This window comes from Dendrobates tinctorius, unplaced genomic scaffold, assembly GCF_039654945.1.
Source record: "Dendrobates tinctorius isolate UK_male_01 unplaced genomic scaffold, ASM3965494v1 ptg000035l, whole genome shotgun sequence".
Classification (NCBI taxonomy): domain Eukaryota; kingdom Metazoa; phylum Chordata; class Amphibia; order Anura; family Dendrobatidae; genus Dendrobates; species Dendrobates tinctorius.
The window spans coordinates 45276447-45304013 of record NW_027361703.1 but is presented as its reverse complement, the minus strand read 5'-3'; the positions used below and the strand labels follow the sequence as shown (position 1 = coordinate 45304013).

The 27567-nt window shown below is 44.9% G+C and overlaps 1 protein-coding gene across 2 annotated transcripts in view; it reads left to right on the top strand.

Moving 5' to 3' along the window:
- MOV10L1 (Mov10 like RNA helicase 1) overlaps window positions 1-27567 on the top strand; it is a 260035-nt gene that overhangs the window by 78328 nt on the left and 154140 nt on the right. For both annotated transcript variants that reach the window (XM_073573462.1, XM_073573463.1), the window contains 2 exons: window positions 12994-13159; window positions 21975-22087. In XM_073573462.1, the coding sequence (XP_073429563.1) occupies window positions 12994-13159; window positions 21975-22087 (279 nt within the window). The remainder of the gene's footprint in view (window positions 1-12993; window positions 13160-21974; window positions 22088-27567) is intronic.

Genomic DNA, 27567 nt, shown 5'->3' with positions numbered 1-27567 from the left:
TTTCTCCTTCGTCTCATTGGGGGACACAGATACTGTGGGGGTATGCTTCTGCCGCTAGGAGGCTGACACTAAGTGAAAAAAGAGGTTAGCTCCACCTCCGCAGTATACACCCTCGCCCCTATTGCGGGCGGAAATCAGTTTTTGCTTAGTGTCCTATGGAGGCACACACAGTCTGGATCTCTCCAGACTATTTTTTTCTAGCTTACTATGAAGATGAGACAGGGGCGACGGATCCTATTGAAAGGGTCCGATCTCCCCAAACCATCAACGGGCGAGCACGCGTTGAGTATCGTCTCCGCGTATCCTTTCCCGCACCGAGGGACATCTCTGGGACTTTTCCCCAGACATCTATTTTTTTCTTTGTATTTTTATTTTATGAAGATAAGACAGGGGCAACGCATCCTATTGAAAGGATCCGATTTCCCCAAACCATCAACGGGCGACCACGTGCGAATATCCCTCCACGTATCCTCTCCCGCGACGTGGGACATTGTGCCAGACTTAGCCCTGTCCACCCCTTGGTATTGAAACCATGGGCTTGCACAGAGGCACAAGTCTAGTCTGTGCGGCCCCCACTGCTCCACCAACGCTAGACGGCAGTGCTGCAAGGTGGCGGACGGTCCCTCTCCTCACCCCCTGAAGGGGTTAGATGGAGCTAGGGTGCCTGCACCGTCCTATTTTTTTATCAAAGACCCCCTCACATACCTGCGCTCAGGCTGAAAAAGATCATCGGTGAGGAGAGGGTCGGGGAGGGCTCCTGCGAAGATTTCGGGCTGGAGCCCACAGCCGCGGCACGCCTCGCGGTGTCCACTAGCCATGCAAGAGAAGGGCTGGATCCGTCAGGACAGGAACACTGCGCTGGTCAGTAGCGCCACTTTTGGTACCGCGCCCCCAACCCCCCCCCCCCGGTCGGGTAGGGGAAAAATTGAGGCCGCGGCTTAGGCCGGAGCTAGGCCGCGGCCGGAAGTTCCGCCCTCGGGGCCGCGTGTCACTTCCGGCAGCCCGCCCCGCACTCGGCGGTGGTAAAAATCGAGGCTTCGGAGCACGGGCTAGGCCGCAAAGTGGGAGTACAGCCCCTAGAGCGATTTTACAGGCTGGTGCGCGCCACAGATGTCGGCGCGCGATTTAAAGGAAGCATCCAGGTCGGGGGGGCGCAGGACTGGGGTAAGTGCTGCCCGAGAGGCTACCTCCTCCCTATATCCCCAGCAGCGGACAGATACAGTATGTCCGAACAAAAGCAAAGACGCACATGTTCTTTTACGCGCCATGCATCTCTTGTCGGGCTGCGTTTCCGCGGGTGCAGGGCAGCATTTATGCGAAGCCTGCGAATCCAAATGCGCCCAGGAGCCCTCCCCTGCGACCGCGACCAATGTGTCAAATGCCCCGGAGTGGGCCCGATCACTGTCACAGTACATGGCGTCGCTTGCGAGAGCAATAGAATCCCTTCAAGCCCCAGATAGGGGCAGGGACAGTGTCTCGCCGCCTTTAGAGGGAACCTCCACCTCACAGGAGCCTCCGGCCTGCAGGGGCCACCCTCACTCCAGGCAGACCCGGGGGAAACGAATCCACACGGTGTCGCCCAGTCCATCCGGTGCCTTCGGCATCCGTAAGGTCTGCTTCTCGCTCCCCGTCACCAGTGGTTGATAGCGAGCAGACCTCAGATTGCGACTCAGACGAGCCCATGGACCTGGACACTCCAGGGTCACGTGAAACAGTGGACAGCCTCATAGAAGCCATCAATCAGACCCTGGGGATTGAGGATGATACCGCAGCGGCTACGGGACGTAAAGTGGCATGTAAGCGGGTGAAGCGGCCGCACAGAATTTTTTCCTCTCACTCTGAGTTTGAGGACATAGTGCAGCGGCACAGAGAACGTCCAAAATTGCATTTTTCTCAGGTTAAAGGACACTCGAAACGTTATCCGTTTGCTCCGGACCTCCGTAAACAATGGATGGAATCCCCGATAGTGGATCCTCCGGTTTCACGCCTGGCCACTAAGACCCTGTTATCTGTCCCTAGGGTTTCTTCGATTAAAGATCCCACGGACTGCCTTATTGAGAGCCTAGGTCGTTCAGTATCTGAGGCGTCAGGGTCTGCACTCGCTCCCTCGTTCGCAGCAACTTGGGTAGCCAAGGCTATGATATCATAGTCAGAAACATTAAACAAGGTCGCGCAGGAGCAGGATCTACCTGCAGAGATCTCGGAGGTCACATGTCAGATGACGATAGCCGGAGATTATGTATTGAATGCGTCTTTGGATGCGGCCAATTGTTCAGCACTTGCTGCCGCTAATGCAATCTCTATCTGAAGAGCCCTGGGTTGAGGACATGGCAGGCCGATTCTACTTCCAAGAAGTCCTTGACTTCCCTGCCTTATCAGTGCGGCCGCCAATTTTTGTATCAATTTATCTCCGACTCCACAGGAGGAAAGAGCGGGTTTCTCCCTCAACAGAAGGTTAAATCGTTTTTTCGTCACCCGATTCAGGCATGTTTTCGGGCCTTTCGCAGTGCCACCGGCCATTCTTGGCCGGGCGTGACGGCATTGGTCAGGGGTGGCCGCTAAGCAGCCTGAGCCTGGTCCGGGACCCAAATAGGAGACCGGTCCGGGGTCATGCGTTAAAGGACTCCGAGTGGACTACGTGGCCCAATTCCACCACCTCAGGCCGCCCCAATCAGGATAGGGAGCGGCAGGTTATATAGAGCCAACCCATTGGGGAGAATGCGTGCTCAACAGGCCAGATCGAGGGGACCCAGGTCCTAAGGATCATCGGCCAAATGACTCGAGGTCTTTACCAGACGACACCAGCAAAGTGGGCGGCTGCCTACTCTGTTTTCACCACGTCTGGGCCAACATCGCTCGCGACGCATGGGTACAAGAATTGGTGTCCTCCGGTTACAAAATAGAATTTGTCAGATACCCCCCAGGATGGTTTTTTCTTTCCCGGCTTCCCAGGGTGGATACTCATGTAAAGGCCCTATTGGGAGCCATCAAGTCGCTCCTGCACAGCGGAGTCATTGTTCCAGTGCCGGAACACAGAAGAGCTCAGGGGTTTCATTCCAACCTTTTTGCGGTTCCCAAAAACGACGGGTCTGTCAGGCCTGTTTTTTGGACCTGAAGCTTCTGAACAAATTCATTGGGATCAGACATTTCCGGATGGAGTCTCCGTTCAGTCATAGCGGTCATGGAGCAGTGAGAATACTTGGCCTCAATTGACAGCCAGGACGCATTTCTGCATATTCCCACTTTTTCCTCCTCATCAGAGGCGGCTACGCTTCGCCATCAGCGTTCAGCATTTGCATTTCGTAAAACTACCCTTCGGGCTAGCCACGGCTCCCAGAGTGTTCACAAAGGTTATGGCAATTGTCAGGGCCACACTACATTCTCGAGGCATAGTCAACTTGCCTTATCTGGACGACCTCTTGGTCAAGGGCCCGTCAATACAGGCATGTGAGGAAGGTGTTAACATCACGCTAGATACTCTTGCCACTTAGATGGTTGGTCAATGCAAAGAAATCATCCCTTGTGCCAGCTCAGAGGATCACCTTCCTAGGAATGATCTTCGACGCTTGCTGAAGGTTGATAATTCTCCCTCAGGAAAGGGCGCTAGTCTCCGGCAGGGAGTCCGGACACTACGCCAACCAGTCCCTCATACCATCCGATCCGCGATAAGGATCCTAGGGAAAATGGTGGCAGCAATCGAAGCGATAACTGTCGTCCAGTTCCATCCTTCACCCCCTGCAGCACGCCTCGTGTCAGCCTGGGACAATAATCCTTTCACGCTCGATCGGCGTTGCAAACTGTCCTCTCAAGTCAGGCAGTCGTTCGGATGGTGGATAACCAGTTCTTCTCTGGCCTTGGGGAAACCTTTCCCCCCATGTCATGGGTTGATAATGACAATCAACGTCAGTCTCCTCGTTTGGGGAGCGGTGTTTCGCCACCACACAACCCAGAAACGGTGGTCGCCACAGGAGGTACGCCTCCCGATCAACTTATTGGGGATACGAGCAATTCGGCTGGCTCTGCAGAAGTTTCATCACTTTCTAGCAGGCCGCCCCGTCCGGATTCCATCGGACATCGCCACGGCGGTGGTTTACATAATTTGTCAGGGGGGCACCCGCAGCAGAACAAACATGCGCGAGGTGGAGCACATTCTTCAGTGGGCAGAAGCAAACCACTCGGTGATTTCGGCTGTCCACATCCCGGGCGTGGAAAATTGGGCGGCAGACTTCCTCAGCCGGCAGGGTCTTGCACCCGGAGAGTGGTCTCTACATCCCGAAGTTCTTCAACAGATTTGTCAACTGTGGGGAGCTCCGGATGTGGACCTGATGGTTTCCAGAGTGAATGCCAAGGTGCCACATATGTCGCTTGGGCCAGGGACCCGCAGGCATTCGCGGTGGACGCGTTGGTTCTACCATGGAACCAGTATCGCCTCCCATATCTATTTTCCCCACTGCCACTACTCTCGAGAGTCAGCAAAGGGATCAAGACGGAAGGGGGGCCGGCGATTCTGCTGGCCCCACACTGGCCCCGTCGAGCGTGGTACGCAGATCTAAGGCAGCTGCTTGCCGATGTTCCTGGACTCCTGCTAGGGCGCCCAGATCTACCGTCTCAAGGGCTAATTTGCCACCCGAACGCAGGGACCCCGTGTTTGACGGCAGGGCCGTTGAATCTTGGATTCTAACCCAGGAAGGGTTCGGGAGCAAGGTGGTCGCTACAACGATTAGTGCCCGGAGGCCTGCTTCAGCATGAATTTACCACCACACCTGGAAGGTGTTCCTTGCTTGATGTCGAGGCCGCTGTGTTTCTCCGCTAAGATTCTCGATCTCCAACATCTTGTTTTTTCTCCAGTCGGGCTCAGAGAGCCCGGATAGCTCAGTCGGTAGAGCATTAGACTTGGGCTTTGCCCCAGGTTTCCGCAGGAGACAAATGTCGGCCTTATCCGTCCTGTTCCAGTGCAGGGTTGCTACCAATTTGCAGGTGAAAACTTTTCATCCGGGGAGTGTCCCACTTGATACCTCCCTATATGGCGCCGATGGACGCCTGGGTTCCTAACATGGTCCTAAGTGTTCTGCAGGAAGCTCCATTGGAAACTCTTCAGGATATCGCTTTGAGGTACCTTTCCTGGAAAGTTGTTCCCCTAGTGGCCATCACTTCCATCAGGCGGGTTTCAGAGCTGGCGGCTCAATCCTGCCGAGCTCTGTTCCTCACTTTCCATAGGTATAAGGTGGTCCTCAGACCAGCCCCTCTTTTTCTGCCGAAGGTCGTGTCCTCTTTGTCACATCAATGAAGTTGTTGCTTTGCCTTCATTTTGTCCAGCACCGGTGCACCGTGTGGAAGAAGGCTCTTCACACGTTAGACCTGGTAAGAGCCCTCCGGAGGTACGTGTCACGGATCGCACCCTTTCCTCAGATGGACACGCTGTTCGTGCTCCTTGAAGAACGCAGGAAGGGACTCGCTGCCGCAAAGACGACCATAGCCAGATGGATTCGTTTGACTATTCAGGAGTCCTACTGCATTAGAGGCACGCCGATTTCGGCAGGGATCAGAGCGCACTCTACCCGGTCGGTGGGCGCCTCTTGGGCGCTTCGGCACCAGGCTTCGACAGAACAGGTTTGCAAGGCAGCAACCTGGTCCAGCCTGCACACATTTGCCAAACATAATATCCATACTCAGGCCTCGGCGGATGCAAGCCTGGGTAGAAGGAGTCTCCAAGCAACGGTGGCGCACCTTTAAACAGGAGGTGCATGTAGCTTGGATCGGTGAGTCAATCTCCCACCCAGGGACTGCTTTAGGACGTCCCACAGTATCTGTGTCCCCCAATGAGACGAAGGAGAAACATGGATTTTTGTGAGTACTCACCGTAAAATCCTTTTCTCCGAGACGCTCATTGGGGGACACAGCACCCACCCTGATAGCCAGTTGGCTCTTGTTTAAATGAATATGTGTTTACTTATTTGATATAAGGGTGGTGTTTTCCTTTGCACATGTTGTACCTGTATTAAGGCTGATTTTTTTTGTCCTCCTACTGCTTTGGCACCAAACTGATTTCCGCTCGCAATAGGGGCGAGGGTGTATACTGCGGAGGAGGAGCTAACCTCTTTTTTTCACTTAGTGTCAGCCTCCTAGCGGCAGAAGCATACACCCACAGTATCTGTGTCCCCCAATGAGCGGAGAAAAGGATTTTACGGTGAGTACTCACAAAAATCCATGTTTTTTTTAATTCACTAAAGTAACACTTAAAAAAAAAAAATCCTAAAATATCAGGTAAAAAAATATTCAGATTTGGATCACTTGAAATGAAATTAGCCCAATGCAAAAAGCTTCTGAGCTTTTCACTGTGCCTCAAAAGTAGTTTTCGAACACATATGGGGTATTAGCGTACTCAAGAGAAATTGCGTGCCACATTTTTTGCTATATTTTCTCCTGTTCCTTCCGTGAATCGCTTGAGGGAGGGTTAAAAATGCTCCCTACACCACTATATAAATTCCGCAAGAGGTGTAGTTTTAAAAAAATGGAGTTACTTGTGGGGGTTTCTGCTGATTTGGCATGTCAGGGGCTTTTGAAATGTGACATGGCATCCACAATCTGTTCCAGCCAAAAGTGTGCTCCAGAATTCTATTGAGGCTCCTTCCCTTCCGAAGCCTGTCGTGTACCCAAACAGTAGTTTTCCACACAAGTGGTGAATTGGTGTGCTCAGGACATATCGCTCCGCAAATTCTATGGTTCGCTTTCTCCTGCTACCATTGTAAAAATGAAAAATTTGGGGCTAAAGCATCGTTTTTGTGGGGAAATGTTTTTTTTTTTTTTCATTTTCACGACTCAACCTTATAAAATTCAATGAAGCACTTGGGTTCAAGGTGCTTTCTACACCTCTAGATAAATTCCTTGATGAGTGTTCTTTCCAAAATGAGGACAATTGTGGGAGAATTCCACTGTTTATGCACATCAGGGTCTTTGCAAACGTGACATGGTGTCAGCCATCTATTGCAGCCAATTTTGTGCTCCAAAAATCAAATGGCACCCCTGTTCCAAGCCATGCAGTGCGCTCAAATTTTCCACCACATATGGGGTATCGGTGTACTCGGGTGAAATTGCACAACAAATTGTATGGTCCACTTTCTCCTGTTACCATTGTGAAAATGAAATATTTGTGGCCAAATGACCATTTTTGTAGGAAAAATTAAAATGGTGAATGTTGTTTTGCGCACTTTGAGGAGTGCAGTTTTTAAAATGGTGTCACTTGTTAGGTAATTTCTGTCATATAGGCCCCTCAAAGTCACTTCAAAAGCGATTTGGCCCTTAATATAACAGTTTTGTAAATCTTGTTGGAAAAATGAGAAATTGCTGTTTAACTTCTAGCCCTTCTAACGTCCTAACCAGAAAAGTTTAAAAAATTATTCAGATTGAAAGTAGACATGTGGGAATGTTATTTATAATTGACCATTTGGTTTAAGGATATGAAAGTTTGAAATTTGCAAACTTTTCAAAGTTTTCGGCGAAATTCTGATATTTTTACCAATAAATGCAAAAAATGTCTACCTAAATTTACCACTATCCTAAAGTATAATATGTTCAGAAAAAAACATTTTCAGAATCAGTGGGATCCATTCCAGAGTTATTACCACATAAAGGGACACTGATCAGAGTGGTAAATTTAACCTCGTCATAAAGCTGAAATCAGGTTGTGGGCTGTGGTTAAAGGTAGCCTGTCATATCCAGAAATGTTATTCACATGCAGATACAGAGTTAATCTGCAGGTAAATGGCATTGAAGTTTTGCCAGGCTTTCTCACTGGATTGTCAGCTACATGGAGAAAATGAATTTGTATCCTCCCTTCAGCCACTTGCATCGTGGGCGGTGTCACTATGCAGTGAGTGTGCAGTAATCATTCCCCGGTACTTTGACAGTCTGGTCTGCACAAGTGAATAGGAGTCAGTGATAAGCGGTCATGAAGGAGCGCTTAGGAAGCAACCAGGGGTGGACGGACTGCCGGGTCTCCACCGCGGCTCCAGCCGAAAACCTCCGATGGAGGATGGGAGCAATGAGAAAATGGAAAACGGTCATAGAAGCGCAGGAAAGAGACTCAGATGAGAGATGGGGTTAAACCACAATGCGTTTAAGTCTCGTCTAAGTCTCTTTCCTGCGCTCCTAAGACCGTTTTCCATGTTCTCATTGCTCTGCACAAGTGGCACACATATACTGCGGAAAAGGTTGTCAGTCACAGTGCCACTCACACAGGAACCGCTCCCTGCACCATTCCAGTGACTGGAAGCGAGCAGAATATTCTGGCTCAATTTAAAGGGGTTGTCCGGGACTTTTATATTGATGGCTTGCACATCAATATAGGGGTCTGATGTGCAGTACCCAGCCGCGACAATTACGCAGTTGACGGAGCTGGGCTGTGCAGCTCCACAACTGAGCACATTCGCGTCAACAGCAGCTAATTGGGGGAGGTGCCAGGTGTCATACCCCCAATGATCAGATAGTGATGGCTTATCCAGAGCCTGATTGTGATGTACAGTTAAGCCCCCGTTACACACTGCGATATCGCTAGCAATATCGCTGCAAAGTCACCGATTTTGTGACGTTGCAGCGATATTGCTAGCGATATCGCTACATGTGATACTTACCTCCGACCGGCTCCCCCGCTGGTTATCGCTGATCGCGCGAGAAGCTCCTGGACCATTCCAGTCGGTCACTTCCTGCGGCGCTTCCTGCTGTGACGACGAGCGACGCGAGGAGCCGAGCGGGAGGACGCAGGATCGCCGCGTCTGACAGGTAAGTAGCGATCCCCGTCCCCTGCGATGTCGCTGGTGAGATCTGCCTGTGTGGCAGCTCACTAGCGACCACCCAGCGATGCACCAGCGATCCTGACCGCGTCATATCGCTAGTCGGGATCGCTGGTGCATCGCTAGGTGTAACGGTACCCTTAAATCAGGGTGCGCAAAGGGATTAAATAAAATTCTTTTAAGACATCAAGACTTTCAATGTTCACCATTTTTTTTTCTTTAGACTTTTTTCCCCAGGGTTAATTTTAACCCCTTCACTACCAAGGGTGGTTTGCACGTTAACTCCCGGGCCAATTTTTACAATTCTGACCACTGTACCTTTATGAGGTCATAACTCTGGAACGCTTTCATGGATCCCGGTGAATCTGACATTGTTTTCTCGTGACATATTGTACTTCATGGTAGTGGTAAAATTGCATTCAAATAACTTGCGTTTATTTGTGAAAAAAACGGAAATTTGGCGAAAATTTTGAACATTTCGCAATTTTCCAACTTTGAATTTTTATGCCCTTAAATCACAGCGATACGGCACACAAAAAACTTAATACATAACATTTCCCACATGTTTACTTTACATCAGCACAATTTTGGAACCAAAATTTTTTTTTGTTAGGAAGTTATAAGGGTTAAAAATTGACCAGCGATTTCTCATTTTTGCAACACCATTTTATTTTTAGGGACCACTTCACATTTGAAGCCACTTTGAGGGGTCTATATGATAGAAAATACCCAAAAGTGACACCATTCTAAAAACTGCACCCCTTAAGGTGCTTAAAACCACATTCAAGAAGTTTATTAACCCTTTAGGTGCGTCACAGGAATTTTTTGAATATTAAAAAAAAAAATGAACATTTAACTTTTTTTCACAAAAAAAATACTTCAGGTTCAATTTTCTTTATTTTACCAAGGGTAACAGGAGAAATTGGACTGCAAAAGTTATTGTGCAATTTGTCCTGAGTATGCTGATACCTCATATGTGGGGGGTAACCACTGTTTCGGCGCATGGCAGACCTCAGTAGGGAAGGAGCGCTGTTTGACTTTTTCAATGCAAAATTGGCTGGAATTCAGATCGGACGCCATGTCGCGTTTGGAGAGCCCCTGATGTACCTAAACAGTGGAAACCCCCCAAGTGACCCCATTTTGGAAACTAGACCCCCCAAGGAACTTATCTAGATATGTGGTGAGAACTTTGAACCCACAAGGGCTTCACAGAAGTTTATAACGTACAGCAGTACAATTAAAAAATCATATTTTTTCCACAAAAATGATCTTTTCACCCTCAATTCTTATTTTTCCAAAAGTAACAGGACCCTAAAAGATATTGTGCAATTTGTCCTGAGTACGCTGATACCCCATATGTGAGTGTAAATGACTATTTGGGCGCATAGCAGAGCTCGGAAGGGAAGCAGCGCCATTTGACGTTTTTGGCTAGAATTGAGATCGGACACCATGTCGCGATTGGAAAACCCCTGATGTACCAAAACAGTGGAAACCCCCCACAAATGACACCATTTTGGAAACTAGACCCCCCAAGGAACTTATCTAGATGTGTGGTGAGCACTTTGAACCCCCCAGTGCTTCACTGAAGTTTATAACGTCCGGGCGTGAAAATAAAAAAATCGTATTTTTTCCACAAACATGATCTTTTAGTCCCCATTTTTTTATTTTCCCAAGGGTAACAGGAGAAATTGGACCCCAAAAGCTGTTGTCCAATTTGTCCTGAGTACGCTGATACCTCATATGTGGGAGAAAACTACTGTATGGGCACACGTCGGGGCTCGGAAGGGAAGTAGTGACGTTTTGGAATGCAGACTTTGATGGATTGGTATGCTGGTGTCATGTGCGTTTGGAGAGCCCCTGATGTACCTAAACTATTGAAACTCCCCACAAGTGACCCCATTTTGGAAACTAGACCCCCCACGGAGCTTATCTAGATGTGTGGAGAGCACTTTGAACCCCCAAGTGCTTCACAGAAGTTTATAACGCCTGGGCGTGAAAATAAAAAAAACATTTTTTTCCGCAAAATTATATTTTTGCCCCCAATTTTTTATTTTCCTAAGGGTAACAGGAGAAATTGGACCCCAAAAGTTGTTTTGTAATTTGTCCTGAGTAGGCTGATACCCTACATGTGGGGGTAAAACACTGTTTGGGCACATGGCAGAGATTGGAAGGGAAGGAGCACCATTTGACTTTTTCAACGCAGAATTGGCTGGAATTGAGATCAGACGCCATGTTGCCTTTGGAGAGCACCTGATGTGCCCAAACAGTGGAAACCCCCAATTATAACTCCAACCCTAACCTCAACACACCCCTAACCCTAATCTGAGCCCTAGCCCTAACCAGGGCTGTGGAGTCGGAGTCGGAGTCTCGGAGTCGGAGTCGGTGCTCATTTTGGTGGAGTCGGAGTCGGAGTTGGAGTCGGTATAAAATGGACCGACTCCGACTCCTAAAATATATAATAAATTGGGTACAGTAATTCAATGCAGGATGTGCTGAATATTTTTTCATAGGAGTTTGGGAAAGTTATGAAATGTCCTATAAATGGCTGTTATATTCCTGATCTAAGGCTACATTCACACACAGCGTTTTTCCTGTGTTTTTTGAGGATACGTTTTTCAGCTGCAAAAGCTGATCATCTTTTTAAAAAACTGCATCACCTGAAAGGTTTTTGAGCTCATAGATAATGTTTTCAATAGCAAAAGCAGATTAGAAATCTGCTCTATCTATCCATTTATCCATATCTGTCTATCCATATCGTATCTGTACCAAAAAGAATGAAAACCGGGTAGTACACCAATATATATTCTGTTCTATCTAAATATCTTGATTATTGGATCATAAAAATGATTAAATGTCTGAGGTTCACATTGTACTACAATAAATTTTTCACTTAAATATAAGCAATATGTGTGGGAGTCGGAGTCGTGGAGTCGGAGTCGGTGTAAGGGAAATTGAGGAGTCGGAGTCAGAGTCGGAGTCACAGGTTTGGCTTACCGACTCCACAGCCCTGGCCCTAACCCTAGCCCTAACCCTAACCCTAGCCCTAACCCTAGCCCTAGCGGGAAAATGGAAATAAATACATTTTCTTTTAGTTTTATTATTTTTCCCTAACTAAGGGGGTGATAACGGGGGGTTTGATTTACGATTTATGGCGGTTTTTATGTTTGGCGGCTGTCGCACGCTAAAAGGCGGCTCGTTTTTTGCGGGACAAGATGTCGTTTTCAGCGGTACCATGCATATTTATATCTGCCTTTTTGATCGCGCGTTATTGCACTTTTTGTTCGGTGGTATGATAATAAATCATTATTTTTTGCTTCGTTTTTTATTTTTATTTTTTAAGGGGTTCGCTAAAGGGGTTAACTAATGGGACAGTTTTATAGGGCAGGTCATTACGGACGCGGCGATACCAAATATGTGTACTTTTATTGTTTTTGTTTTTTTTTATTTTGAAAAAATGGATTTATTGGGGAATATTTTTTTTTTCTTTTTACTAATTTATTTAGCGATTTTTTTTTCAATTATTTTTAACACTTTTTTTTTTTTTTTACTTTATTACCTTGTCCCAGGTGGGACATCACTGTCCTGTGACAGATCGCTGATCTGTCACATCACAGATCACTGTGACAGATCAGCGATCTGACACAGGCACTGCTGAAGGCTTCCTCATGCCTGCGCTTTGCAGGCACTGAGGAAGCCAGCTTCCTCAGGCCCCTGAAGGCCCCCGTCGCCATCTTGGATTCGGGGGCCTGGAGGAAAGGATCCCCCCGCAGCAGCGCTGCACATTGCGCTGCCGTGGGGGGCTCAGGGAAGCACGGAGGGAGCCCCCTCCCTGCCGATGCTTCCCTTTAACCCCCGGTACACCGCGATCGCGTTTGATCGCGGTGTGCAAGGGGTTAACGTGTCGGGGGCGGTCCGTGACCGCCCCTGACACATTGTGCCTGGTGTCAGCTATGATAATTAGCTGACACTCGGCCGCGATCAGCGGCGCTCACCACGTGGGCGCCGCTGATCGCGATGACGTAATATTCCGTCCATGGTAATTAGGTCCATGGTCACATGGATGGAATATTACGTCAATTGTAGGTAAGGGGTTAAATATTGGTGCCATTTAATTTATAGCGCACATGACACTGTCATCCATGATCAACGGTGATCAAAAAGACCCTTCACACTAACCCATGATTGTTTGTACCTTTCTTTTCAGGTACAAAGCATCTGTAGCAAGTGGGAAATTAATAACCATGAAAATCAAAATGAAAATCCTTTGGATCTGGACATAAAGGTTTTAATCGGCACGGTTACATTTTGCAATAAAGATGGAGGAGAAATTAACAAGACAACATATTTTTCCATGTGTGATTTATGTGAAGGTAACTTATTCCCTCCCAGTGGTTTCTAATATACCATATGTAGTATATCAGACTGCTGCATAATCTGCAAGGGAATAGATGTTCTCAGCGGAATGCTCTACATCTATTATACAGTATGTTTAGAGACACAAATGTGCTCAATTAATTTACCAGTCCATTCCAATGGGTAGCAAAACACAAATTGAAATTGACAATTATTTTCTTCCATCGACTAACTTTAGTGCAGGCAGGTAAATAGGATGTTTTTTTAACAGGAATCATACATAGGGATAAAGGGGATAAGGAGCCATGCATACCAGGAGATGGACTGGGGAGCCATACATACATGATAGGGACTGGAGAGCCATGCATACAGGAAGTAGGTGCCTCAGCCTATACTCGGGTCGCCTTTTACTCGAGTATATACGGTATATATTTTCATATTTACATTTTAAAAATTACAAAAAGGAAAATGTGCTGATGCAAAAGTTTGGACACCCTGCATGATTAGTACCTAATGGCACTCCTTTTGAAAGTATTACAGCTTGTAAAATTTTTTCGTACAAGAGTCTTTCAATTCTTATTTGAGGGATTATTCATCCATTCTTCCTTAAAAAATTCTTCCAGTTCTGTGAGATTCCTGGGTCGTCTTGCTTGCACTGCTATTTTGATGTCTAGCCACAGATTTTCAATGATAATCAGAGAGAGGATTGTAAGGGCCATTGTAAAACATTCAGCTTGTGCCTTTTTTTTTTTTTTATCATAAAGGTTTTTATTGAGTTTTCAGAAAAAATACTAACTTCTCATACAAAAACATCAAGAACAGGAGCAATGAGTAGCAAGAGGTGGAATAACCTCGAGCCATTATTAGAATATCAATCTGGGACATTAAATACCCCTTCCAACAACAGCTTGAACATAGAAGCAGGGAGAGGGGGGGGGGAAGGGGAAGCAGCTCTACATGCATGGCATTCTTAGGCACAATCAATTTATTTATGGTGTAGGTGTCTGTATCTGGGGGAGGGCCATTGCATAAAGGGAAGTGGCCCACGGATGCCATTGTTTAAGTCTCACCGTTCTCTTCTCTAGATTGGGGGTCAAGTTGGTTTCGTATAGCCAGTGTAGGTTGGTCCTCTCAATTAGTTCTGTTTTTGTAGGGGGGCTCACCGACCTCCACTTGTATGCCACACAGTACCTGCCGGCTATGAGAATGTGAGAAGTGATATTTTTTAAAAGATCCGGTATCCCATCTAGGCCAATGTGTAGCACCGCTAAGGTTGGGTTTGGGGAAAGACGGAGACTAGTAACCTCATGGATTAGATTGAACACCTCCTGCCAGAAGTTAGATAACTTAGGGCAAAACCACCACATATGACACAAGGTGCCCCTGTGGTTGCATCCCCTCCAGCACAAAGGTGACATATGTGGGGAAAAAGAAGCCAGTTTAGTAGGGGAGTTGTACCACCGCAGATGAACCTTTTTAATTGCTCTATGTGATTGAGACATGAAGAGAATTTGTGGATCCATTTTGAGGCCGCGAACCATTCTTGCGACGGAAGCTGAGAGGCTAGATCTTTTTCCCATTTGAGCATATACGACAATTGTTTGTCCGGTTCTGGGGAGTTTAGCAGGTTATGGATGTATGAAAGGCCTTTGATTTTGCTATTTTGAAAGAATTTTTTAATTGCGGCGTGGTCGGCTGTTGTGGGAACCGGTAGGTGAGGAGCGGACTGAAGGAAGTGACGTATTTGAAAAAACTGGAATAAACTGTGTCGGGGGAGGTTAAATTTAACACACATTTCTGAGTACGGGAGTAGGACGCCTTCTCTATAGAGATCTGCTAGGGTAATTGGACCTCCACGTGTCCAGGCGGCAAGATTCAAATTCGGAATGAAGGCTTCCAGCGATCTAAGGGGAAGGCTGGGACCTAGAGCCTGTGACACTGGCTTGCTCCATAAGGACCAAGCTTTCTTTAGAGCTGCTGTGGTGGGTAGAAGATCGCCGGAGGGCGAAGGGGTTAGGAGCAGGGAGTCTATGAATTGTTTAGGGGAGTGGGCCTGTGCCCAGGTGTACTCAATCTGTAACCATCTCAAGTCTGAATCATTCTTCCACCAATCTCGAGCCGGTTCCAGGATAGCAGCTCTGTGATATGTTAGAATATTAGGAATACCCATTCCTCCACCACTGAACGGGGCATGCATACATCTCAGGGCTATTCTAGGTTTTTTCCCAGCCCATATAAATTTACTCATTAGCGAATGAATTTTGGTGAGATACCGTTGCGGAATTGTTAGGGGCAGGCACCGAAGTAAGTAGATAATTTTTGGGAGACAGATCATTTTAAAAGTCTACATTCTCGCCACCCAAGAGAGCGGGAGAAGAGAAAGGCGAGTAAGTTCTTTATCCAATGAGGTGTGCAGGGTCAGCAGATTTTTCCGGATCACGGAGTGTAGCGGGGCCAGTATAATACCCAGGTAGGGGATTCCCTCGTCTTCCCATTTGAAAGGGTAAAGATGAGAAAGAGTGGCTCTGGTAGAGGCTGGCAAGAAGAGCGGAAAAATTAAGGACTTGGTAATATTAAGCTTGTAATACGAGACTTGAGCGAAGGAGGACAGGATCTCCATTACGTGTTGTAGGGACACCTCTACATTAGTGCAAGATAAAATCACGTCATCTGCATATAGACTGACCACATGATTTATACTCCCCACTCGAATCCCCGAGATCCGAGGGCATTCACGGATAGTCTGCGCCAGAGGCTCTATAGCAAGGGCATAGATGATAGGGGAGAGCGGACACCCCTGGCGTGTCCCATTGGTTAATTCAAAACTCCGAGATATAAATCCGGATGCCAGAACTTTGGCGTTAGGGTTAGAGTACAGCGCCATTTTGGCATTAAGTATGGGGCCTTTGAAACCAAACTTGGCCAGAACAGATTTCAGATATCCCCAGTGCACCCTGTCGAACGCCTTCTCTGCGTCCAGGGACAGGAATACACTGGGGATTTTCCTCCCCTCAGCCACCGCAATCAGATCCAGCATACGTCTCGTCCCATCTTTCGCCTGGTTCCCCGCCACAAACCCCATTTGATTCGGCAAAATCAGTGATGGAAGAACTTTATGTATTCTAGCTGAGATTATTTTGGCGTACAATTTTAAGTCGCAGTTTAGGAGGGATATTGGCCTGAAGTTTCCTGGTGAAATAGGGGGTTTTCCTGGTTTTGGCAGGGTAGTTATAATGGCCTCTAGATTATTTGGTGAAATATCTGCTGTGGCTCGCCAAGAGGAGAAAAGTCTCAGGAGGAAAGGAGACAGGGTTTCAGTGAATTGCCTATAATAGGAGTTAGTGAGGCCGTCTGGGCCTGGAGCTGAATTTCTTTTGGCTGTGGTCACCGCCTGGCGAACCTCTTCCAGAGAAAAAGGGGAATTTAGTTGCTCCAGCTGTACTGCAGATAACCGAGGAAGATTAATATTGTTTAAGAAGGAATTAATTGCCGTTTGGGTAGGCTTTGGGGCAGTGGGGTCATTTTTAAGGTTGTAGAGAGACTGGTAAAAGTCAGCGAATGCGTTGGCTATTTCCGTTGGGTTGCGTATTGTGGCATTAGAACCCGTCACGAGGTATTCAATTTTATTTTGCATTTCTCGTTTTTTAACCCTCCTGGCTAGTAAGGCACCCGCCCTGTCACCCATCACATAGTACCGCTGTTTGAGGGATCTTAAGTTTTTCTCATAGTCTGCCATCAACACCTGGCGGAGCTGTGTTCTTAGTTTCCTGAGTTCATCAGATGTCGACAAGTTTGGGGCAGATTTATTGTGGGCTTCCAAAAGTACTATGACAGTAGAGCTTTGTAAGTTGCCTGACGCCTCCTCTTCTCCCTAGTGGCAATTTTGATGAATGACCCCCTAATATAGGCCTTGTGTGCAGACCAAAGCGTTTCCTCTGTCACCTCCTTGTTATCATTAAAGTTAAAAAACTCTGCGAGGTCGGCCTGCAACTCCTCAGAGATTTGTCTACAGGCTAGGAGGGAGTCATTCATGCGCCACCGGGCAAAAACAGGCGCGCGGTTTTGCTCCTGAACTGTCAGGTATATGGGGGCGTGGTCCGACCAAGCTATAAGTCCAATTTTTGAATCTGAGCAATCCATAATAAGTGAGCTATCAACCAAAAAGTAGTCCAATCTGCTGTAAGAGGTGAACCGAGGCGAGAAGAATGTGTAGTCCCTCTCATTTGCATGTTGGTATCTCCATATATCATGGAGATGCCTTTCTGAAATTATTGTGCTCATCTCCTTCCTCTTTACAGCAGTATTGGAGCAATCCAGAGTGCTGGACATTACCATGTTAAAATCCCCGCAGATTATTTGCTTACCCTCTTCAACGGATGAAAGCTTGGAAAGAAACCTCCGCAAAAAGCTGATCTGACCAGAGTTGGGGGCGTAAACGGTTGCAATAGTATACTTAGATCCATTTATGGAGCAATTAATAATGGCGTAACTACCGTCAGGGTCTAAATGTTGTGAATGTAGTGTGAACGCAACAGTATTTTTTACACAAATGAATACTCCAGCCTTTTTTTTTTTTCCACAAGCCAGCAGTATGAAAGGAAATTTAGCATTATTTAACCTGTGCGAGTCCCCTTGGAGGAGATGAGACTCCTGACCACATATTACATCACATTTGGATTTAACCACTTCCCGCCAAAACATGGATCTCTTGGCTGGCGAGTTCAGACCCCTAACATTTATAGACATACAGTTCAGTACCATTGTACATGAAAAAAAAGTCTAGAGCTGCAGGGGGAAAAGGAAGGTTAGGCAGGAAAGAGATAACACTAACAATATTGACATCACTAACATTACTGATGTAGGGAGCATCAGTCCACAAAGAAAAAAGCCCAAAAAAGGGGCCTGCGGTATGGTGGAAATTTACCGCCATGGGGGTTCAGGGTCCTGGTTGAACAGAACCAGCGGACCTTAAAAGTAGCAACTAAGTCTCAGCCACGACTCAAACATATCACATAACTCACACGACGGACCAATCTTCATTCACTTTATCCTGTTGGGATGATCCTGTAGCTCTTGGAGATCTGGCTGGGAGATTTGCCAAGTTCCATGAGGATAGGAGCTTTGCCAACTGCTGTGGGGAATGGCAGGCGTGGGTATTTCCTGCTCGGAAAAGCAGGATCTTTACAGGGAAACCCCATCTATAGGATATAGCTTCATGCCTGAGAACTTTGGTATAAGGAGCAAATTCCCTCCTTTTTGCCAGGGTTCCTGCAGACAGATCTGGAAAAATGGACAGGTGCCGGAATTGCTCAGACAGAGGGGGTCTCTTTCTCAGGGCTTGCAGCAGGGCTTCTTTGGTCTTGTAAAAGTGCAGGCGAGCTAAAGTGTCCCGAGGGACATCAGCACTGAGGGATTTAGGCTTAGGGACTCTGTGTATTCTGTCCACCAGGAAATCAGTTGCAGTCAGGTCAGGGAGCAGCTCCTGCAGCAAGGAGCCCAGAAAACTCTGCAGCCCCTTGTCTGGTATGGCCTCTGGAATTCCTCTGATTCTTATATTATTTCGGCGGGACCTGTCCTCTAAATCCAAGATCTTGGTATGGAGCTTTTGCACTTGTTCCTCCAGTGCTGCATTGGCATCAATGAGGCTATTGTGTGACTTTGTCAGCTCCCCCATTTTAGATTCAATATGTGCTGTACGGCTGCCTATGGCAGTGATATCTCCCCTCAGCTCAGCCACCATATCTTTCCAATCCTGCTGCAGTGATGAGCGGAGGGCACTGAGCAGTTTCTGCATTGTACCTTTGGTAAGCGGTATATCTGCAGCGTCTGTGTCCAAGTCTGGGCCTGCTGTGGATCCCCTCCTGGATGAGCGTGAGGAAGCTGTGGAGGAGGATGCTGCCGCCATTTTCCCTCGCCCCGTGCTGGAGAAGAAGTCTGTAACTTTCGCCGGGGACGGCTTCTTCTGGGATTTTCCCCTTGGCATGCTACGATCCTGGATACCTCCGCAGCACTCCCCCCCCCCCCGTGTGCAGAGAGATTGGTGCCGCTGGCGAGCCGCAATGAGCCGATTAGGAGTCGAAGTGGCTGGAGCTCAGCAGCTAAGTGACCGGTGCCATTAGCAAGCAGGCCACGCCCCCTCAGCTTGTGCCTTTTGAGGTAGTCTGGTCTGTTGAGAATTTTGATTTGTGCTTAGGATCATTATCCATTTGTGGAAGCCATCTTCATTTCAACTTTGGCTTTTTTTATACAGATGTTGTTAAATTTGCATTAAAAATGTGTGGAAATTTGATGTAATCCCTTCTTCCCTCTACCTGTGAAATGTTCCCCTTGACATTGGCTGCAACACAACCCCAAAGCATGTTTGATCCACCTCCAGACTTAATGGTTAGAGAGATTTTCTTTTCCTGAAATGCTCTACCCTTTTCCCTCCATACATGCCTTCTTTAATCATTGTGGCCAAAGAGTTTTATTTAAACCTCATTCGTGCACATGACCTGTTTCTAAAGTGCATCAGGCTTGTTTACATATTCTTCTGATTCTGAATTTTGTGGTGAGGACGCAGTAGAGGATTTCTTCTGATGACTCTTCCATGAAGGCCATATTTGTGCAGGTGTCTGTGAACAGCAGAACAATGTACCACAACTCCAAACTCTGATAAATCTTTCTGAAGATCTTTTGCAGTGAAGCAGTGTTTCTGATTTGCCTCTCCAGCAATCCTACGAGCATCTTTTACTGAAATTTTGCTTGGTCTTCAAGACCTTATGTTAACCTCGACTGATCTGTTAACTGCAATTTATTAATTACATTCGAACTGAGGAAAGGGCAATTTGAAAACAATTTACCATCTTCTTATAGCTTTCTCCTGCTTTGTGGGTCTCCAACTTTTTCCTTTTCAGAGTGCTATGCAGCTGCTTAGAAGAACCCATGGCTACTGTTTTTTTGGCACAAGCTTAGAGGAGGCTGGGTTTTTATACAGCTGGGAAATTTGCATCACCTAGTGTTTCCTACTAATGATATTGAACAAGCCATAACACTAACAGGTAAATTAAGGACTGAAACCTCGGTCAAAGTTACCTGAGCACACAAATCTCCAAGGGTGCCCAAACTTTTGTATGAGCTGATTTTCCTTATTATAACTTTTAAAATGGGGAAAAAAAAAACTAAAATAAAAAGGAAATGTTTTATTTTACACTTTAGACCTTTTTGGAGATCATTTCATCTTCAACTTGCTTGTTAACAAGAACAGTCATTTTGATCAGGGGTGCACTCCTTGTTAAGTCACACCTCTAAAATACACCAATTTTGTACTTATTCTGATTCTTTTTTTTAGAAGACACTGGTAACCAATATTAGTGAAAGTCATCGTCTTATTATATTACTCTCTCACCCCTTCCTTTGTTGGAGTGTGAAGGGGAGCCATTCCCCTCATCTTCTTTGCGTACCAAAATACATTGTCTATCTTTGCCTGATATGCTGCTTATCGTCTTTTATGCCAAATATCACAATTTCTGTATTTTTGTTTGTCCACTTCACTTTTTAAGGATTGACCACATGCTCTCAATGGAATTTTAGATATGGGGCCTTGGACCCAAAATATCAATGTTTTGTTCACTGAGCCACTTACTCATCACTTTTGCCCATTTCCTTTGATGAAAAGTAGCACCACACATGGATGCTCTCATGAGATATATATCATTTGGGGCTAAAAATAATTTTTGCCATTGAGTTTCATTACAAATTTTGCACCCTTTTGCCTTTTAAAGGCTCTTTGTTTACTGACAAATTTAACTTTAATGAGGTTGTCAGGTCTTAAACTAAAAGTCTTCAATCACTGTGTGACGGCAGACTTCTGAGTCCTCACAACTTGCTCTGGGAAAAGGTTGGTCATGTAATCCCAAGTATGTAATATGCATATCTCCTGGCAACTATATTGAGCGAGGCCAGAGAAAGTCTTGTTGGAATGTGGCCGGGAGTATGGATAATGTATACTTGAGGTCACATGACTGACTGTTCCCAACGCACGTTGTGAGGATTCGCAAGTCTGCCTTCACAGTGACTGCAGACTTGTATCTTCAGATCAGACAACCCTTTAAATGTAATCTGTGGTCATCAATCACCTGAAAAAGTCAGATGAGAAAGAGCTACTAACTTTCATATTAGACGGTGAGAATGAGCTCAGTGACGGATTCTCAGGTAAAGAGGTCTCCCTTGTTAGTGCAGCTTTCCTCACACCCTGACCAGCACGTCTCTCCATGCAATAGCTGCTGGTGTAGGAGCATGTGACCAGATCAGTCCATCATCATCCTCCTCCAATTGTAAAATGCCTCACAGGCGAAAGCTGCTTTCCTGTTGGATGAGGCTGATACAATGGTCTGGTCACATGCTCCTCCACAAGCAGCCATCAACCATTGTCCTGACAGAAGTTCTGGGCAGTGTAAGAAGAAGACTGCAATAACAAGAGAAAAAGGCCGACCTCTTTATCTGAGAAGCTGTCAGTGAGCTCAGTCTTAAGGCTGTGTTCACACAGAGATTTTTTTTATATTTTTATATCCAACAGCTGAGTTTTTTTAGGTAATAGGTTCTCTTAAATGTGCTAATTTGTGCAAGATGTTAGCACCAGAGAATGGATCAAACGGTAAGCTAGCTAAGAGGTGGCATAAAAAGAGACAAAAATGACTAAAGCTGCCAAAATTTATGCTACACTATAGACTTTAAGGCCGCATTTATAAATGTTTGCCAGTGTGTTTATATATCAAGTGATAAATTAACAGTGATTTTCCATTTAAATGCTTTTATGACATAACTATATATTTTCTTGCATGTTTTCTATAGGCTATGTGCCTTACAAAGGAGACTGGGTAAGAGCAGAGTATTTTATCAATTCATCCACATGGAAAAGTGAAGCGATTTCGGTAAAGCCTCTGAGATGTAAACGTGTAGACCAGGTATGCGGTATGTGCAATATTCTGAATTCCTCTTTTCAAAAGGATCTGTCCTTTAAAGCACTACTCCAGCGGTTTTTTTTGTGACCTGTTGGGTCGCTCCATTGTTTGCTGTAGAGAGCCATAGGTTACTCTTCAGTGCAACTAATTATCACAATTGGTGTCCAAATCTCAACGGTCACTTCAACAGTAATAGAATAACACTAATCTCCCATATACCACAGAAATGAGGGAGGAAAGAAGAGATCCCAAAAAAGTATTAAAATAATTAATTTTATTCAAATAATGTTAAAAAGACAAAAAATTAAATGTAAAAGGCATAATGCTGTCCAAGGGACACTCAGCCAAAATAGTATATAGCAAAAATAGATATACAACTTATATTACACTGTGCTATGATGTATTGTGCCAATTCAATATAGTATGTCTCATAATTAGTGCCATACAGCATGCAATAATGTCAGAAACAACAATTCACAGGCGCTATACAGCATTTATGTGACATGGGCAAAAAAAAGCCGTATATAATATGTCTCACAATTAGTGCCAAACAGCATATATCACAAGCAACAATTCACAGGCGCTTACAGCATTCCTATAATATATGCAAAAATTAGCCATGCAAAAAATGAATATACTGACACACAGAAAAAGTCATGGAGTAGTCCCCAGTGTAACCGCTATGATATATGTTCCACCAAGTGAAATAACTAGATAGTTAAGGTATGAGATATAGAGAAAGGTATATTACCTCCTTGCAGACATGTGTGGCTCAGCGTCCCCTCACCCCGACCCGCGTTTCGCCACCAGCTTCTTCCGGGGGCAGTAGTTCTCTGCGTCTCATGCCCAAGATTCCCAGCCCCGCAGTGTGAATAAATCATAAGCGACTGCGGGGCGGGATCTCTGGCCGCGCGATATGAAGGCCGGGATGTGATCTGAGAGCACGGACAGCGCTAACTGCGCATGCCCAAGAAGATATAGTACAGCGCAGGCGCCACGATTTCAAAAGAAGCTGAGGAGGCGGCGCCAAATACTGAAGAAAGAAATGACTGATGGATGCGAGGCGTCTGTCAGAGGGGGAAAGACCTGCCCCCTGTCAAAATTCAGGTATTTTTGACCAATTTTAAAAACAATTATTTCTGCGGTGGAAGGGACGCTAAGTAAAAGAGCGACATTGACAGAATGCAGCATTAGTGCTGCACAAGGTGGCTCTTTTACTTAAAAACGCCTGGGGGGAGGTTACAGGTTCCCTTTAAAAAGAAATCCCCTCCCCCGCCACCCAAAACAATGGTGGAATAGTTTTTTTTTATTTTTTCCCCCAGATTTCACTATACTTGCAAACATAATGGCTCATGAAAGAGGGGAATGAAAAAGCAAAAGTGCAAAAAAAAACCCTGTAATTAAGTGGTTAAAGAGGTTTGCATGTCTGGCCTATTCTCTTTTTAGAATTCAGAATTGTTTGCAGAACTTGCCAGATTTACATTGGATTGGACTGATGAATATCCATTATCTATGTAATGTTGCTGCGTTTGGAAAGTACTGGTAAACATGTTAAAGAAATAGTCGGTCATCCATGAACTTCTTATGGAAATGATTTACTATCTCAGATTTGTTCAAATTGTTTTCATCAAAAAATGGTGTCGGATATGCTGTGTAGAAGTCTAGGAAAAGAAGGTTGTGCAGTGCGACAGTTTATGTGGAGAATCTGACCTCTACTGGCTACAGTTGGGATTTTCCAAAAACTGTTTTTGCAGCTTAGCCTGTCCAAGTGCTATAAATTGTAGGCTAGGCCAGCTATGAGGGGTGGTAGATTTGTTATACCTTACACCAGTATCTGATTTAAAGAGTGGGAAAAAATTGAAGAAAAAATGTTGCGCCAAAGTATGAGCTATAATACACAAATTTTATTTTAGAAGTTTATGTAATCTTCTGTTACACAATGATTATTAAAAAGGTTATCCAGGCTTGGGAATAACGACTGTATGTGACTGCAGACTGATGAATCGTGACACACTCCATCACTGTTCCCCAGTATTCCTGGTGTGAGTAAGTGGTCACGTAATTACAAGTGTTTGATTTCCATATTTTTGCTAACGGACTAGATGGGTTTGGCTTCTCTCAGTGGAGAAAAATTGACAGAGGCCAGAAGAGTCTATTTAGCCCGTGACTGTAAGTGTGACAATCCCATACATCATTATTATAGCGCCATTTATTTAATGGCACTTTACATGTGAAAAGGGGTATACATAACAAAAAACAATCTTGAACAGAGCAAGTCAGCAACTGATACAAAAGGAAAGAGGACCCTGTCCGTGAGGGATCACAGTCTACAACGGATGGGTAAGGATACAGTAGGTGAGGGTAGACCTGGTTGTTCAGCGGTATGGTGGAATGATGATTACTGTAGGTTGTAGACTTGTTGGAAGGGGTAGGTCTTCAGTTTCCTTTTTGAAGGTTTTCATCAAGGCTGTGGAGTCGGAGCCCATTTTGGTGGAGTCGGTATAAAATAGACCGACTCCTAAAATATAGAATATATTGGCTACAGTAGTTCAATGTGGTTTGTGGGGAATATTTTTTTCATAAGAATTTAGGAAAATTCTGAAATGTTCTATAAATGTCTGTCCTATTCCTGATCTAAGGTCTAGACTTTTAGCTGAGATGAATCTGTGCTGCACTTTATGTTCATGATAAGTAGTGAAGCTCCTCCTCTACAGATAAGGAGAAAAAAATAACAAACACACAGGGAAGGAAAGCCTACATTCATCTCAGAACTTCTGGAGTGAACAGGACAGCAGGATTAAGGAAGGTAAGTACTTCTTAAAGCATATCTAAACTTTCAATAAACTGTGCATAAATCAATAGTCCAGTATACAGCTCTGGCAAAAATTAAGAGACCACAACATCAAAACCCTGTCATGGGCAGCCCATTCTCCAGACCTGAACCCCATTGACAGCCTCTGGAATGTAATCAAGAGGATAATGGATAGTCACAAGCCATCAAACAAAGAACTGCTTAGATTTTTGCACCAACAGCAGTGTGAAAGACTGGTGGAAAGCATGCCAAGCCGCATGAAAGCTGTTTTTAAAAATCGTGGTTATTCCACAAAATATTGATTTCTGAACTGAGTTAAAACATTAGTATTGTTGTTTCTAAATGATTATGAACTTGTTTTATTTGCATTATTTGAGATCTGAAAGCACTGTTTTTTTTTGTTTTTTTTTCAATTTTGACCATTTCTCCTTTTCAGAAAAAAAAATACAAAATTTATTGCTTGGAAATTTGGAGACATGTCAGAAGTTTGTAGACTAAAAGAACAATTTACATTTTATATACCTGTAAAATGAAAAATCAGATAAACTGAACATTTGGAAGTGGTTTCTTAATTTTTGCCAGAGCTGTATGTTGTTGTCTCTGTATGCTTGATGTTTTAGTTTGTTTTTCCTCTTAGCTCATGTTTGGGGAAATTAGCTGCTCTGTTGACTTGTATACACTATACATAGAATATAAGAGGAAAAACTGTTTTGTAACATCTCAAATTCGGAAATACAGTAACAGGATCGATTTGGACATATATTTTTGTGTGTATGTGTTCTGTAATATGATTCAGCAGAAACATGCTCCCTCCCTCCTCCCCTCTTCATAGACTGCCTCTTCATAGACTGTGAAGAAATATGATCTGAAGCATTTAGTGAGCTGTACCCTGAGACAAGCCTGACATTGAAAGTTCAGAGCAAAGCTATCTAACAACTTATTTTTACAAACCTTATACTTATCATCTGTCCTATTGATTTTTGCAAAGATTGCTTTATTTCTATCCTAAATTATAGAGTGCAAGAATTACAATATAACTTATCTTTTACAGGACAAAATTATTTTGGGAGCGAATTTACATAATTACAAAATGTCTAAGAAGCATCTTATAAAGTCAGCTGTGTTTGAGCATTTCACAGTGATAAAAAACATTTTGTGTGTCAGTGTATAAGTGACCCAGATGAAAGCAAATGCTGTGATGCCAAAATCAGTGAATACTCAGGCAGTGATAAAAATGCTGCTTCGAGAGCTTCCAATCTAAAAAGACATTTACAGCGCTGCCACCCAGAAGTTCACAAAGCTGTGATTGAAAAAGATCACAGCAGCACCAAGAAACCAGAGATCAGCACTTCCCGCCAGGTAAAGGAGGAGGAAAGAGCGTCTCAAACATCAGTTACAAGATATTTTGTAAGTGACAAAGTTACTGTAACAATAACAGCATATGTGTTTAAAAGACAGCTCATGGAGCTTGTTGTGAAGGACACTGTATCATTATTTGCATGACCAGCTTTTACAGCTCATAATAGAGAAATGGCCGGCAAACTTGGTGTTTCTCTGGAAAGAGAAAGTATTAGAAAATTAGTGATTGAACAAGCCCTTAACCAAAAGGAAAATCTTAAAAAGACTCAAGACACGCTTTGTGTTTCTTAAAATGGATGCCTGTACACGTCACAGAGTGAACTATTTTGCTATCAACATTCGATATGTTTGTGAAAAGAAAAAAATTGTTACTAAGACGTTGGCAGTAAAAGATACTAAAGCTCATCACAGCAGCCAGTTTCTCCAGACCTCAGTGGAAAAAGTTCTGCAAGATTATGAACTCACAGAAGAACAGGTTCTTGCTATTGTAACTGATAATGCTTCAAATATGATAAGTACAATTAAACTGATGAATGAGAATAATGAAAGTGAACAGCAGCTAGAAGGACACTTCATATTCAGTATGTTGGAAATGGAAGGCCACAGTCCTGTTCCCATAACATAGGAACAAACAGATATTCCTTCAGAAGAACCGCAATATAATTCTTTACAATTAGGTGATCTTGTTGAAGCTGCTACACACCTCTTTCCTATTCATCACATGCGCTGTGTTGTGCACACGCTGCAGCTGGCAATAAGAGATAGTCTGAAAGAGGGACATGCTGGATCTCTTATTAGCAAAGTAAAGAAATTGGCTATTGCTGCCAGAACCCCTAAAATTGATTCCATTTTGAAGAGACGTGCTGGAAAAGAGGCAATTGTGGATCAAGCCACTCGGTAGGGCAGCACCTATTTAATGATTGAGCGGTTGCTTGATTTGAAACCCTTCCTTGTAGATATGGCCAACTCTCAGGTAACACTACATGAAGGTCAGTGGACACAGGTGGCTGAATTGAAGGAATTGCTTCATCACCCATTTACAGTGACTAAAAAGTTACAAGCTGAGGATTTAACTCCTGGCATTTTTTATAAAGGAGTGGAAGAACTTGTTGTTTTGGCTGTCCCAAAGAGAAGGTTTAATCGCAGATGGCATTGCTGCTTCAATGAAACGGAGAGTGACACTACTATTAGAAAATAAAATTCTTCTGGCAGCTGTTTATGTGGACCCGAGTCATCGTATATTGCAGGATGAGCAACAGCTTACTAAAGGAAAAGAAGCACTGATTGAGGTAGCAGTTAGAATGAATGGGCT